Source organism: Amaranthus tricolor, chromosome 5 (genome assembly GCF_026212465.1).
Source record: "Amaranthus tricolor cultivar Red isolate AtriRed21 chromosome 5, ASM2621246v1, whole genome shotgun sequence".
Lineage (NCBI taxonomy): Eukaryota > Viridiplantae > Streptophyta > Magnoliopsida > Caryophyllales > Amaranthaceae > Amaranthus > Amaranthus tricolor.
The window spans coordinates 7,391,668-7,407,840 of NC_080051.1; the positions used below are offsets into that span (position 1 = coordinate 7,391,668).

Consider the following 16,173-nt stretch of genomic DNA (forward strand, 5'->3'; position numbering starts at 1 on the left):
ATCAAAAAAGTAAATTGAAAATTAATTTAAAATTAGAGAAAAATTTTATATTTTACATTAAAAATTCTAAATGATAAAATAAATCACAGTTTTTTTTTGAACATTTTTCTAACATTTTTTTCGACATTTTATTTTAATTTAACTTTTTTTAAAAATAAAAACTTACTATAACAAGTTATTCAATCCCCGGGTTTACTCTAGGAAAATACCTCTTAAAGTTGGGATTATTCATGGTTAATCAATAGGTGAAATTATTATAAAAAAGTTATGAATAAATTGATTTATTCTACGTAATTTTTCCTTGTTTTAATTGGTAATTAAAGATGAGCTTGAATGTGTTGTGCTAGTCTCAATCTGAGAGGATCTCGGCCAAGACGGGCTGTAATAATTTATGGTTAAAATCAATGACCACTACATAATTCTAATAAGTAATAGGCCCCGTGACTTGGACTATTAATGGGGTTGATTATTCTGGATTTATGTAATAATAATATGGGGCCCGTGATTACTATTGATGGGGCTAATATTGACCGACTTAATCTAGCTATGTGCAAATCTTGCGTTGTATTCTAATTTCTAAAATTCTTCAAATAATATCATGAAAATTGTATGAAAGCAGGGCGCTGTTACTGTATACAACTTTAATCATGAAGTTGAAACTAATAGTTGAATGGATTCAAAGACTCAAGAAATTACCAGAATGTATAATGGTATGAAATTATAATTTATGTTCTTGTTTGATTTTCTATTCCATTCTTTTGGACTAGCTAAAAATTGGGTGCGGTGCTAATTTTATCTTTTTTATTTAATTTTTTTTAACATTCGTTTTAACTAAATTAACTATATAAACATTGAAAACCCTTTGGTTTCATTGAACACAAACAAGTCTATGTAAACGCATAAACAATCGAAATAATAGTTTGCTTCAACCCACTCATAAATTTCACCTTCATGAGTTTTTTTTGTTTGGATTGCTTATAGCTTTTAAATTTGAGATTGGACAACATAAAAGGATTAATATATTTTGGTTGTTGCAGAGATGTGGTGACAAATACTTCATATTTCAAGGAAGCCATCAAAATTATTTAAGGAATGGAGCTTTGCTACTTGAAGAAAGCATTGCCCTGTTTCACGGCAGGGCTAATCCTTTACGTCCTTTTTCTGTGGGTGAACTCAATACAATGAATGTTGAAACACTTCCCATCTATAAATTCTATTTTCATCATTTGTACAAAGGCTCTTGGGAGGGAAGAGATGTTTTGGTAGGAAAGGATGATAATATGAAACACAAGAGGCATTGGGAGTACGTTTTGCACGAAATTGTTGTGGCTACACAAATGGCTACTCATACTAATGTCCATAAATTAATAGGATGTTGCCTTGAGACTGTAAAACCAGTTCTTGTTTATGAGTCACTTGATGATTGTATTTTACTTGAAGATAAAACCCCACTTGATGATTGTATTTTACTTAAAGATAAAACCCCACTTGATGATTGTATTTTACTTAAAGATGAAACCCAAAACCAAAGACTAGTTTTAGAGTGGAAAGACAGGCTCAGAATTGCGTGGGAAATATCTCATACCATTGCGTATCTGCACACTGCCTTTCCCCGGCCTATTATTTATAGGAATTTGAACCCTAATAGTGTTTTCTTGAGCCCAGAAAGCGCTATCAAATTGTGTGACTTTAGTCTGTGTGTTTCGATTCCTAAAGATCAAGAATTTTTCATGTCAGAGGATTTACTAGGGACAATTGGTTTTATAGCACCCGAGTATTTTCATTCTGGAGAAGTTAGAGAGAGTACAGATGTTTTTACTTTTGGTGTGCTTTTTCTTATGCTTTTAACTGGAAAATTTCCTAGAAAAGATGATTTAGTTTTTCTAAGGAAAGGTATGACAGAAATGTGCATCAACAAGATGATAGATCCTAAAATAACCAGAAATGGAGTAACCGATATTGAGGAGCTTCAACTCAGATATTCTATACAGACTGCTCTTTTGTGTGTGTCAAACAAAGAGAACTGCAGACCAACAATGGTGGAAGTTGCAATGGAGCTGATGAACATCATTAAGTCGCCCCAAAATATCGTTACCTCTAGTAAATTTAAGGTTTGTGTATCTGTGCCTTTTGACATATATATACATGCTATCAGCATTTGAGTTTTAAACAAAATGTATTAATGATGTTTCTCAGATGTTCCAGTTAAACCATTACAACGATCATACCACTGAATGTGATGATGAGTTTTACGATTGTGACAATGACAACAATGACAATAATGATGAGGAGTATTATGATTGTGAGCAAAACAAAGATCAATGCAATGATAATGCATAAGAATGATCAGATTGTAGATTTAATTTTGCATTTCTTTGGAGTAATTACTAATTAGTGAGTATGAGGTAAGGCTTCAGTTTAGTATCTCTCATGTAGTATGCAATTTCAGTTACTTCCAAGTTACAAATATTATGTTCATTATTATCTATTTGTTTATTTTATTTTATTTTTAGCAAAACATTTTTTATCTCATTGGATTGATTGTATATATTTGTAATTGCAATAACCGTTTTGCTCCTTTATGAATTTAAACGATTAACTTACCCATACCATCAATCCTTGTTAGAAGTTGTGCAAAAGATGGAAAGAAGAATGCAATTTCATTAATTGATCAAAAATACAGCAAAAGGATACAAAGTCTTCAGTTTATATTGAAGACGGAAGTCAGAAAACAGATAACAAAGTTGTTACAACAACCTACTTACTTAGTTACAATTAACTATCTAACTAATCCTAATCTATATTTAATCAGAACCGTTGGATTAAACTTGCTGCACACCCTTGATATGAAGAGACACGAATCACATCTATCAAGATATAAAAGAACGGATGCTGAACTCCTAAGTGTGCTTGATGTTAGTCTTCTATTCTGAGCTTCTGATCTGCTGACAGATTGAGAGAATGTTGTGTCGATACTTTTGCTTTGTGTTCCCTGCTGTGATGATGATGCTGCCTTGTCTTGTGCAACCAAGAACAGACCAATTTATTTAACATCCCCCCTCTGGTTTGTGTAAAAGATGTTTGAAATGAAGGTAGAATTTTTTGTAAATAGATCAGCTATCTCATTTCTTTAGGCAAATAAGATAACTGTAGTAAACTTTCAAGGACTTTCTCCCTTGTATAATGGCAGTTAATGTCAATATGTTTAGTTGCTTTTATGAAAGATTGGGGTTTTGGTTATGAATATAGCTGATTAATTATCACAAAATAAAGCGACTGGCTTGATAATATGAACATTTTCTAGAAGTCTAATTAACCAAGTGACATCAGAAGCAACACTGGTCATGTCTCTATACTCTGGTTCTGAACTAGACTTAGAAACTGTTTGTTGCTTTTTACTCTTCCAACTAATGAGAGAGCTGCTCAACATCATGACATATCCGGTGATAGATTTTCTTGTGTCAACACAAGATCACCAATCAGAGTTAGAATAAGCTTGGAAGACAAGTTTATGTAGCTTGTTAGTTTAATACCTTGCCCTCTTGTAGAGAACACATAATTCAAGGTATGAATTTGATCCAAGTAAGAATGAGGATATTGATGTTGGATCAAAGCAAGATGAATGAGCTGAGTTTGACTCTATTGTTCTCGACTCCACTGAACACAAGACAGGACATGACACACTAAAACAAGATGTTCCTGAACAAAATCAAGATTCTGAGCTAGTGCAAGTGAGGCACAGTCTTGAGCAGCCAACAACAGAAGGTGTGCCAAACAAGCTCCTACACTCCAACATACATGGACTCCACTGCATAGGATCAAGAACATCGTCAAGTGTCTTGAACAAGGAAGGATGAAACAAAGTTCGTGTGCCATCAGAGATTTAGGAAAACATGTATAATAGTTAGTTTTCTGCTCTGTTGTCCATGTTTTAAACAAATGAGCTAGCAAAGTAGTTAGTTACTGAGATTGTTTAGTTGTTATTTAGCCTCTTATAGCCGTCAGGTCTTAAAGCTATGTATAGGCCTAGCCTCCTATTGTGTAATTTAGTTTTCATATTCAATAAAGAAGTAATTTTTCAGAAAGTGTAATTTTCAAGGGGAGGAGCAATTGTGTCTTCCAATCTGAGCCAAGTCAAGGCTCAGGATGCAACAACGAAAGCCAAGAGTACCCAAGCAACACAAGCAATGTCATGAACAACACACTTGAACTTGAAGCCTCTGAATTAGCATCAGATTCTGAACTAGCTTCAACATTAAACAAGAAAGACTTCCAATGCAACACGTACATACAAGGAAATGATGAATTAATTAAGGGAAACCAGATACAAATGAATGAAGCAACAAAAGAACAAAACCCGACAGAAATAAGCAAAACAGACCAGCAGCAAAGTCTGACGCCAATCACTGACCAGGCCACCTTGGTAGGCCCGCCCAGACGAGACCTGAGCCCATGGGATGACGTGGAGGGTAGATTTGGAATCTTCACACATGGACCTAACTGCCATGGCCCAAGAATCCTTCTGAAAGTCATCCGAGAAGGGCTGAAAACGGAGTCCAAGGTCGCCCAGTCGACAGTTAGCACAGCAGCTGTTGCATGAGTTTCTGGTTGCTTTATTTTGGGTTTAATTAGGCTCGTGTATAAGCACGTGAGGTATATTACCGTTATTAGCCGTTAAACCTTCATGTAATCAGCCTAATCCTGATCCCTAGCTTTATAAATAGTAGATACAATCATTGTAAAGTTCACGTTGTTGTTTAATGAAAAAATTCCAGAAAAATTCAGTGTTTGAATTTTTTTTCAATTGCTTGCAATTGGGTTACTAAGGGTCACTCTACCCTTCATGAATGTGTAAACCCTTGATCAGTCTTCAAGATTACACTTCATTCTATCCAAGAACGCTGAGCATTCCATTGATTGATCAAAGGAAAGCATCGGTGTTGTGTTGAAAAGAGGCTTGGCAGTCCAACTCTTATCAAGACACTGATATCAGTCTTGGAATATCATAGGTTTGAGTCACGGTTCAATTTCGCGATTAAAATTCATCATTTCACACGCATAATCGCATCACAATCTGCGTGCCAATCTTTGCGAGTGAAGTAAGGGAGGCCACAGAAGTTAGGAGAGTCAACCCAGACCAGACGTGGGAGGGAAGGGGCTGTTGGTGAGTGAAGCTAACGTGTTTTTGTAAGCAATGGTTCCTAGGTAAATTTTAGTTGACTAAGCACATCCTATCATTTTGATAACTAATTTCACTACCAAGGAAGAAATGTAAATCCCCTAAATCTTTTAAGGTAAAAACATTGTGAATATGTGTTTATAAGAAACTAATTTCTTCAATATCATCACCTGTCATAATGATGTCATCAACATATACTACAACAATGATGATTTGTGATTTTGTTTCTTTAGAAAAAATGAATAATAATTTTTGATTTAGTATATCTTAAAGACCATAGCTCATCAAGGAGATTATTATTCCATTTTATTGAAGCTTGTTTAAGACCATAGAGAGATTTCTTCATGTAGATCTAAATGAAGAAAATCATTGTTTATGTCTAATTGATGTACTTTTCATTTTGAACTAGCTACAACAACCAATATACATCTGATTGTAGAAATTTTAATCACAAGGGAAAAAAGTTTCCTTATATCTATGTGCACTGAATGTGGGTTGTTGATTCTTGGATTTGTGAAGACAATCACAAAGAAAAGAATTTTAACATTGCAGAATCTCGTGAACCATCGAGTTTTTGAACACAAGTTGTGCCCGAAGCCTTTGGCTAGGGCACGTCTGCCTGGGCATCACGCATTGCGTTTCCCCGACCCATCTAGCTATGCGATGGGCAAGGAGGATGGTCTCCCATGCCTCACCGGGTGTAGATGGCCTAAAATAGGAGCCCACAATTGCGAGTTACTGTGATGATAGGTGGTACGCAAGGCCTAGCCTAAAATGCAATCGCGTCGCATAATGCGTGGACCTTGTGGCCTTGAGGACCCTAGAGTGTTGCCTAAGGGTGACCAACCACTGCTACCCCAGGTCAAGCGGCACTACCCACTGAGTTCAAGCATATCAATAAGCGGAGGAAAAGAAAGTTACAAGGATTTCCCTAGTAGCGGCGAGTGAACTGGAAATAGCCCAGTTTTAAAATCGACTGGCTTTGCTGTCTGAATTGTAGTTTGGAGAAGTGTCTTATGCGACAAACCAAGCCCAAGTCCCCTATAAAGGGGCGCTAGAAAGGGTGAGAGCCCCATCATGCCCTAACCCTGTCGCACCACGAGACGTTGTCGCTGAGTTGGGTTGTTTAGGAATGTATCCCTAAGCCAGTGGTAAATTTCAAACAAAGCTAAATATTAGCGAAAGATCAATAGCAAACAAGCACTGTAAGGGAAACAAGAAAAGGACTTTGAAAACAGAGTCAAAGAGTGCTTGAAATTGTCAATAAGGAAGTGAATGGGGGCCGGCGATGTGTGTAGGTCGAATGTGGTACGATCATGTTAGCTGCATTTTATTCATCTTTTATCCCCGTCATTTGGCTTTATTGTATTGAGATTTTGCATAACTATGCTTGCTTCATTTGGGATTTTACGCTTGGATGGGTATTTTGGTTTTTTTGTGCATGTTAGGTAATATTCAACAAAACCGATCACAAACCAAGTACATTTGGCGCATACATACTCACTTAACTCCAAAAGCTCAAGTAATCAAAGCCTTGATGACCCAAGTCAAGGAAACAAGGCCAAAAGGAGCTAAAGTAGACCTTTCTAAGCCCACTCGGCCAAAACTGGGTCGAGCCAAGCTTGCTCGAACATAAAAAAAGACTTGTATTAGAGATAAAAGCTGAGCAGAACCATCCTGAAGTCTTTGATCTCTAGTACTATTCACTTCCATTAGCTTTAGAATGTCGACAGAAGCATTTTCAATGGGTCGAGCGAGCTGCTCTATTTTTAAATATTTTGACCTATGTACCTGATGCTCGCTCGACAGGTCAAGCGGATTGGCTCGAGTCGAGCGATTTGGGCGGTTAGAAATAATTACGCTTTTAAAAGCTGTTGATTGGATGCCCTACCTATTTCTTATGCCTGTCATACTCTACTGCTCCACCACCCCTATTTGCCACCCATCTATAGCCTACCTATCTCACACATAGGTTGGTGGAGAAATCATGAAGCCACGACCCACCACTTGTCCTCCCTCCTATAAATAGAGAAGAAGAAGGCTCAAGCAAATCATCCAATTCTTCTACTACTCATTTTTCTGTTCTTCAAGCTTTCTTTGGTATTTGTTAGTTTTAAACTTCCTTATATAATTTCCATGATTCTGGTCTTGTATTCTTAATTGCATTTTTCTACTTAAGCACTTATTAGATAGTTCAATATTTTGATTTATCATTGAAGATCATTTGATATATTAATGCAATTGAGATTAAGTTAATTCTATTGAAGCATTTTATCAAGCATTTGAATTGCAATTGAAGCTTTACGGAGTTTATCATTGGTATTCATTAATTCTTCATTTAGTTGTCTTGGATTAAATTCCATGCTAATAATTCCTACTCTCTACACTTTATTGCTTTTGATTTTGTTGTTATTTATCATGAATTCAATGTCTTTAGTTATGTTCGATTTCAATATGAGTGAGTAGTTCAATTTTGCTTAGGCTAGGTATTATCAACATGTATGTATTCTAAATTGTTTTCTTTACCTTTAGCTTGGTTGTGTTGTTTATAGTTTGAGATAGATTTTGCAATTATTGTAGTGTCATTGGATTGAGGGCAAGAGTCGATTTCTAATGATAGTCTATGCTTGAAAATTAATCTATCTCCATGAGAATAGGTAGATGTTTTGATTGGAAATGATAAATGCGTGCTCCATGTCTTAAAATATGCTTACCTCCATGAGAATAGGTAGTTGAGTATGTTTTAGGAAGCTTTTGTTGCTCGAGAGAGAACATTAGTATCCAAGATCCGTTCTTCCCCATAACCCATATCCATGACCTTAGGATGAAGATTAGTAAACACTACTTTTGTGAAAAGCCTAGCCTTTGCCTTTTCATCATCATATTAGCTTTTGATGTGTCTGTCTTGCCTTTGATCTTCTTGGTTAATTAGGATCTTTACTTGTTTTATACTTTGTTTTAGCTTTAGTCTTTATTTGCTTGTTTTAGTTAATTACAACAACAAACATCTATATATACATTGTTGAACCAACTAATTGATTGAGAATCCCTTGATATACACCCCACTCCCTGTGGATTCGACCCGTACTTGCCGACGTACTACGCTACGCCGTGCACTTGCGGTATTACTATTGAAGGACGTAAAGTCCCGATCAGATCATAAGATAGCCCGCTGATTGGCTTGGGACGTGGTCCGATGTGGATTGGGAGGGCGGTTGAACCCTGGTTTTTGGGAGTGTCGTCCCCTCGATTGTAGTAGGCAACGTGTGCCGTCATGGCGTGCTTCGGCACTTTCATTCTGCAAGCGTCCCCTCCATACGGCCTGTTTAGAAACATGCACCAAGGAGTCTTACATGTGTGCGAGTCAACAAGCGAGTAACCTCGTACGATGCAAGGAAGCTAAGTGGCAGTTAGATTGTGAACTATGCCTAAGCGAGGCGAAGCCAGAGGATACTCTAGTGGAGGCCCAAAGCGATACTGACGTGCTAATCGTTCGTCTTACTTGGGTATAGGGGAGAAAGAATAATCAAATCACCTAGTAGTTGGTTCCCTTTGAAGTTTCCTGCAAGATAGATGAAGCTCATTCACGAGTTCTATTAGTTAAATCCAATGATTAGAGGCATCGACGACGCGCTAAGGAATCGAGAGCTCCAACCACAAGCCAGGTTATAGTCCCCAATTATGTGTTAACCTAGATCCCACAAAGCGTATTGGTATATAACACCCAATTAATATATCATCTAAATAAATAATTCTTTAATACATTTTAGTCGATTAAAATATATAGATATGTACAATTTAATTCGTAATCGTTTAAGTTTTTTTGTACGCGTGTTTTACTTTATCGCGTAGCAAGTTTATCACGTAACGTATTTTATCGTCTTACATTTACTTGCACTATTGAATTTAGCTATTAATTAAAAAATACATACGGACATGTGAAGGGGTGGCCGGTTCTAGGTATAGTTGAAGGAGTCACTAGTGAAAAAAACGTATTTGTTGCTTATCATTTGCTACGGTTTTTGCATATACGCAGCAATAAATAGGAAAAAGAATAAGAAAAAAAAAAGAACCATTGATTGCTGCGGTTTTCGTCTTTAACCGCAGCAAATACTTTGTTGCACACACAATTGCTGCGGTTGTATGTGTGCCCGCAGCAAACAGTCCATGAATAATTCATAACTGCTGCGGTTATGTCTGTGACCGGAGCAATTAACGGTATTAAAATGGTGCCTAAAATTTTAACGTTTATATTTTCATTAGAAACCCTTAAGCTTCTATTCTCTCCTTCATTCCATTCCAGACGCACAAATCTTCGTTCCATTCTCGCTCCTTCGTTCATTAACTTCAAACGCACAAACGAACAACAATAATTCCTTCACTCTCCTTCGTTCCATTCCAGACTTCAAACGCAAAAACCCTTCGCTCCATTCTCCTTCGTTCATTAACTTCAAACACGCTCTTGTTCATTATCGTACTACTCTTTCATAAACAGTACAACGATTTTCTTCAATTCGCACTGCTCTTGTTCATCATCATTTCTTCAAAACCGTTCTTGTTCACTATCAAATTAAACTTCAAACTTTGAATTTTCATAAACATCAAATTATAGGGTATTATTAAATATCTCTTTTTAATGTGGTTTGCAAGTTCAATATAATACATTTGAAATTAGTGCTAATTTTTTTTTTCTTTGTAGATTATTACATAACCCACGAAATCAAGGTAATTTCTATTTGTTTTGTAAATTTGCAAATTTATATTTTTATTGTTTCACATGTAATTTAGTAATTTAGTTAAAAATGTGGTTTGTTAATTAATTATTTGCATATTTAGTAATTATTTGTGAATGTGGTTTGTGTGGTTTGTTAATTATTTGCATATTTTATTAGAAATGTGGTTTGTTGTTATACTTGTCTTTAATTATTAGAATTAGAATACTTATATTTCTAATGTTAAATGATTTAATTTTATTATTTATATTTTGAATGTTATATTTCTAAGGTTATACAATGTTAATTATTCAAATTATATATTTTTAGGGTTAAATATGTTTGTTAGAAATAATTATATATGTTTAAAAGTTGTGCATTAATTTTGTTTTGAATCAATTAATCACACTAATTAGCATGACAAAAGATCGTTCTTGGATGTATGGAAGCATTGAATCGTCGGAATTTATTGATGGCGTATTAGAATTTTGTAGTATTGCGGTTGAACATCAAGTTAGGACGGGGGGAGTTGGTTTTTATTGCCCATGTGTCAGTTGTGGCAATGTATCAAAGTTAGATAATGTTGATATCCTTAGGGAGCACATACTTCGACGTGGGTTTAGGCCTCAATATCATGTTTGGGTTTGACATGGTGAGGAGGGAGTTTACAAAGAGAAAAGTGTTGTTGAGGACGTCAATAATGTGGCCGATGTCAATGAGGATGTAGTAGATCATGTTGATGGGTATGAGACAGATGAAGAGAATGTCGATGAGGATGTGAATCGTGTGGATGAGATGATGGAGGGAGTCGAGGATGAGTTAGGAAAACGTCCTCGTGTTTTTGACTTGTTGACAGAGGCTTCTCAAAAGCCTTTGTACCCTGGATGTACAAAGTTCACCAAACTAACAGCAGTGTTGACAATTTTCAACGTTAAGTCAAAGTTCAATTGGAGTGACGCTAGTTTCACAATGTTATTAGAAGCGTTAGGTGAGATGCTTCCTGAGGGAAATGAACTTCCAAAGTCGACATATTATGCCAAAAAGCTCATGTGTCCTTTCAGCTTAGACTACCAGAAGATTCATGCGTGTCCGAATAATTGTGTGTTGTATCGGAATGAAAACAAGAACTTAGAAGAGTGTCCTAGGTGTGGGTTATCGTGCTACAAGCGTAAAGGGGCTCGGGATGCTAAAGGGCCCCCGGCTAAGGTATTGTGGTATCTTCCAATAATACCTAGATTCAAGCGCTTGTTTTCTATAAAGAAAGATGCGTTAAATTTGAGGTGGCATGCAGATAGGGTGAAGAAAGGTCACTTACTCACACATCCATCTGATTCTCCGGAGTGGAAGAGTATTGCTAGGTTGCATAAGACTTTTGGGGATGAGGTTCGTAATTTAAGGCTCGGACTGTGTACGGATGAAATGAACCCATTCGGCAATCTTAGTTCTCAACATAGTACTTGGCCGGTACTTTTAGTGATCTATAATTTGCCACCTTGGTTGTGTATGAAGTGTAATTACATAATGCTTTCGGTTCTTATCTCGGGTCCTAAATAACCTGGCAATGACATAGATGTGTATCTTGCACCTCTCGTTGACGATTTGAGAAAGATGTGGGATGAAGGCGTTTCAGTGTTTGATGCATATGCTAATGAGGAGTTCACCTTGCGGTGCAATGCTTTTATGCACCGTTAATGATTTTCCGGCATATGCAACTTATCGGGGTATAAGAACAAAGGGAAGAAAGCATGCCCAATATGTATCGATGACATGGAATCCACGTGGATTCCTAAGTGCAAACACGTATTCATGCACCATCGAAAGTTCCTCCCACGAGACCACCAATATCGTAAGAAGAAGAAGTTGTTCAACGGGGAGGTTGAGGACTGTGTAGCTCGTCGACCATTAACAGGTTATGAGGTTTATGAACAGGTTAAGGGAGTTGAGACTGTATTTGGTAAAACGGGGCAAGTGCAAGGGGGTGAAGACCAATTATGGAAAAAAGAATCAATCTTTTGGAAGCTTCCATATTGGAGAGATCTATAGGTTAGGCATTGTCTTGACGTTATGCATATAGAGAAAAATGTATGCGATGCCATTCTCAGGACTCTAATGAACATTCCGGGTAAGACAAAGGATGTTAGGGCCGTGCGAGATTGGTTTGAATGTAAGGGTCTTCGTCCGGAGTTGTGGGCACATGTTAAGGTGAGTAAGAAAATAAATAGAGCTGATGAAGTTGGTGGCAGTAAGAAGAAGATGAGTAATGACAAAGTTTATTTGCCTCCAGCTTGCTACACATTGTCCAAAGTAGAGAAGCAGACATTTTGTGAGTGTTTGTATGGCATTAAGGTTCCGTCTGGGTACTAATCCAACATGAAGAGATTTGTGAGCCTAAATGGTGAGCTGAAGTTGGGAAGCATGAAATCTCACGATTGCCATGTAATGATGCAAGTGTTCTTACCAACTGCAATCCGTGGAATATTGCCAAAACATGTGAGATATGCTATTACCGAGCTATGTTCGTTCTTCAACACTATTTGTAGTAAAGTTCTTGATCCCTTTAAACTTGATGCCTTTCAACTCGACGTGATTGTAACTTTATGCAAGTTTGAGATATTTTTTCCACCTTCTTTCTTTGACATTATGGTTCATTTTATTGTCCATCTCGTTCGTGAGATCAAGCTTTTAGGTCCAGTTTTTTGAAGGTGGTGTTATCCTTTTGAAAGACACATGGGTGTTTTACAAAACAAGGTGAGGAATCCAGCACAACCCGAGGGGAGTATGATTCAAGGCACTGTGAGCGATGAGATTAGTAACTTTATAGCCGAGTATTTGGCCATGGGAAAGCCTATTGGACTTCCCACCTCTAGACATGAAGGAAGGCTTGAGGAAAAAGGAACAATTGGCTCCAAATCGGTCACACCTCCTCGAGAAAGCCTTCTACAAGCACACTTGTATGTGTTGCATCATATTCCGGAAGTTCATCCTTTTTTGAGTGAGCATTTTGATATATTGCGCGCAAAACATCCTTCTAAAGGGGATAGGGCATTGATGCAATTGACAAGACGTTTATTAATTGGTTTCATAATCGAGTAATATGCGAAGAACTCAAGGGTGTATCCGAAATTGTTAAGTGGTTAGCTTTTGGTCCTCGTGATGATGTCAACAAATATGAGGGTTACGATGTAAATGGCTTCACATTTTGGACTGAGGGTCAAGACAAGAAGTCATCGTATCTATAGAATAGTGGGGTTTCTATTTTGGCGTCATCTACATTTTACGCGAGTGCGAAGGATCAAGCGCCGGTTGATGCTAAATTGGTATACTACGGGCGGGTACATGAAATATGGGAGCTTGACTACTCTACTTTCAATATTGGTCTTTTCAAATGTAAGTGGGTAGATAATAATCGACGATGCATAAAAAATGACGACCCTTGTGGATTCACTCTTGTAGACTTAGCTCGTTTGAGTGATAGTGAGAAGCCATTCATACTAGCCACACAAGCCAAGCAAGTATTCTACATTGTAGACCCTTCTAATAAAAAATGGTCTATTGTTGAACCGGGAAAAAGAAGTATCCTTGGTATAGATGATGTTGAGGATGAGGAAGAATATGATGCTTTTGAAGACTCCCCTCCCTTTATCAATCCAAAATCAGTGGATCAAGATGATGTAGATGATGTAGATGTTGGTTATATCCGTGTAGATCACACGGAAGGAATACATTTGAATTTAGTGATGCACAAGGTATGAATTTAAAGTTTTTTAAAGTTTTTTTGGCACTTGGTTTGTTTTGCATGAAACTGTGCACATAACACTATTTCTTATATATTATTGTGTTGAACGTATTAGAATTGTAAATCATAGTCATATTCTTAATATTTCTTAGCTTATGTTCTAATATATTTCTATTCATACTCTTTCAGGTACTGATATACAATGCATCTATTCAGAGACGAAATTGTCCCCGAGATTGAGACCTCGGATAATGATCATCGTAGTTATGATAGCGAAGAGGACCAAATTGTGAGATACGAGCGTATGGCTGAAGACGCTCCACCGATTGACAATGATTTTGAGACTGAAGACGCCCCACCAATGGATGCTCCCACTACCAGTAAGAAAAGAAAAGGGCGAGGTCCTATGAAAAACCTCAAAGTCACAGAACCCATGCATTTGGAATACAATGCATTGGGTCAACCCTGCGGAAAATGGCGTAGGCAATATGGAAAACAAGTGGGTCTATGTATCCGCAAGCTTTCCATATTGCACGCATGGAATGAGGTTCCAGAGGGTTTGAAGAACTCTCTATGAAATGATACTGTGGTAAGAAACTTTACTATTTTTACTCATTTAGTTTCATTTTAAAATTAATTTGATAGACAGTAATAAATATAAATTTTTTTATAGAATCTTTTCCACATCAAGAGCGATGAGGACAAGAAGAATGTGTTTCTTTTAGCTAGTGCTGAAAGATTCAGATATTTCAAATCCAAGCTAGTAACTGGCTGGATTACGAAGAAGCGTGCCCATACGACCAAAAAGGTCAAAACGGGAAACGAAGGTGGAGAGCAATCACCTTCGAAGATGCCCTACGAAATATGGGGTCACATATCGAAGAGGGATTGGGAGGCCTTTGTTGCCAAAAGAACAACTCCCATAGAAGTTGTAAGTATTTCATATCATATTATAGTTTACCAATTTGAATTTACTTCTTTTGATTCAGTCATTACACTAATACATGACATTCGATTTCTATTGATTAATTAGGAAAAGCGTGGTAAAGCTTCTGATTCTGCAAGCAAAAGGAAGTTTTACCATCGCTTGGGCCAGAAAACGTACGATGAGGTCCGGAAAGAGTGGGTGGATGCGGGTTTATACCCCAATCAAAGTTCATCCACGCCCTCATCTACGACTACCTCCGCATCCGTGAATACTCCTGCTGGAGATAGGGTGCGTGATTGGTGTTGTGGGCTTCATTCCGGAGATGCAAGTGGCAAATTTACCATTAATGATCTGGGAACGAAGAAGGTTGCTGATGCTGTTGTGAGTTTTGAAATTATTAAGTATATTCTTGATTTGTTTTGTATTCTTTGGCTTCGATGTACTTATACTAATTGCTATATATGTCACTTTTTATTTGAACAGATGGGCTGGAAGGAAAAAGAAGCTACGAGGGAGTTCACCCCAAGAGGCAATGTTGACGCATTGCATATGGTCTTAGGGAACGACCACAATGGGCGGGTAGTCGGAAAAGGACGCGTCCACGTGGGGTTAAAGAAGGCATTCGGCAAAGAGTGTGTTGCTACTCAATCCCGAACGGCGCTGCAGGATGAAGTAGCAACCCTCCGAGCAGAGATTACGAAGGACGTTCTCGCCAAGCTAGCCGCCGTGTTGCAGAAGATGGGAGCACCCATTGTTGACTTGGCAAACCTGATTGTCGAAAAACAAGAAAGACAACATGGGGATCCTAACGCTTTGGTCGAGCCAACACCCGAGTCCATTACCCCCATAGCACCCCAGCTCATTACTAATACCCCTGAAGGGGAAAACCCCACACCAGAGAACATAAACTTCGTAACTCAAAATCCGGAGCCAACTCTAGAGCCAGTGCTACAGGTACATAGTTTTTAAATATATAAGCACTTATTAATTTAAATTGCAACGCGTTTTAATATTTTATTATGATGCTTATTATACTAAACGACACAATTTTTAGGAGGCGACTCCTTGTTCTCTTTTGCTGCCTCAGTTAAGTGTTGCTAGTGATGGCGACTTAACTATGGTTGCATATGGTGTGGCCCAGCCAAACAAAGAGGGCCAAACAGTGCATTCAATGCCTGTTACAAGTGGCCACATCAGTGTGGCCGTGGAAACTATTGTAAAGGGGTTTGAAGATTTCTCACTCCCGGTTCCAATGCCAGCATGGAGCCTTGAGAAACTCTCACACGCTCTAGGTAGTTTCATCACATGGCCATATGCTTGAGTCCGATTCACTAACATGGCAAGAATCATTTGTACCTTATTTGTTTTTATTTTTTTAATTGCATGCTCACACTAATTTAATTGTATAAATTGAAATAGCAAAAGAGTTCAAAGGGATCTTGGAGAGAGGTCGGTTCCTCAGCAAAGGTGTCGACTGGGTCAAAGTCGATGCCAAGCACTCCAATTTTGACTGATGAGGAGCTAAAAGATCTCTCTCAAGAATGCAAATGGCTGCATTATTGTGCATCTCGCATAAGTGAGGAGGACCCACTCAATGTGAACCTACTGAAGGAGCAAT

At 37.7% G+C, this 16,173-nt stretch overlaps 1 protein-coding gene across 2 annotated transcripts; it reads left to right on the forward strand.

The window, feature by feature from the left end:
- The first annotated feature begins 550 nt into the window (after positions 1-550).
- Positions 551-4,085, forward strand: LOC130812711 (non-functional pseudokinase ZED1-like). Of its 2 annotated transcripts, XR_009042109.1 has the most exons (4): positions 551-710; positions 1,038-2,111; positions 2,197-2,405; positions 2,813-4,085. XR_009042109.1 is itself a non-coding variant. In XM_057678278.1 (3 exons), exons 1-3 carry the CDS (start codon positions 648-650, stop codon positions 2,338-2,340), a joined length of 1,281 nt encoding a protein of 426 aa, XP_057534261.1. In that variant the 5' UTR covers positions 551-647; the 3' UTR covers positions 2,341-3,248. The 2 variants fall into 2 exon arrangements, 1 of the variants encoding a protein (XP_057534261.1); XM_057678278.1 differs by having other exon boundaries at positions 2,197-3,248.
- The last annotated feature ends 12,088 nt before the right edge of the window (positions 4,086-16,173 follow it).

What these genes read in the sequence shown, in the direction of transcription:
- LOC130812711 (XM_057678278.1), top strand. Translation starts at nt 648, where the DNA reads ATGAAGTTGAAACTAATAGTTGAATGGATTCAAAGACTCAAGAAATTA. An exon ending in AATTACCAGAATGTATAATG is followed by an intron (nt 711 to 1,037) that starts GTATGAAATTAT and finishes TGGTTGTTGCAG; the next exon opens with AGATGTGGTGACAAATACTT. An exon ending in TTACCTCTAGTAAATTTAAG is followed by an intron (nt 2,112 to 2,196) that starts GTTTGTGTATCT and finishes GATGTTTCTCAG; the next exon opens with ATGTTCCAGTTAAACCATTA.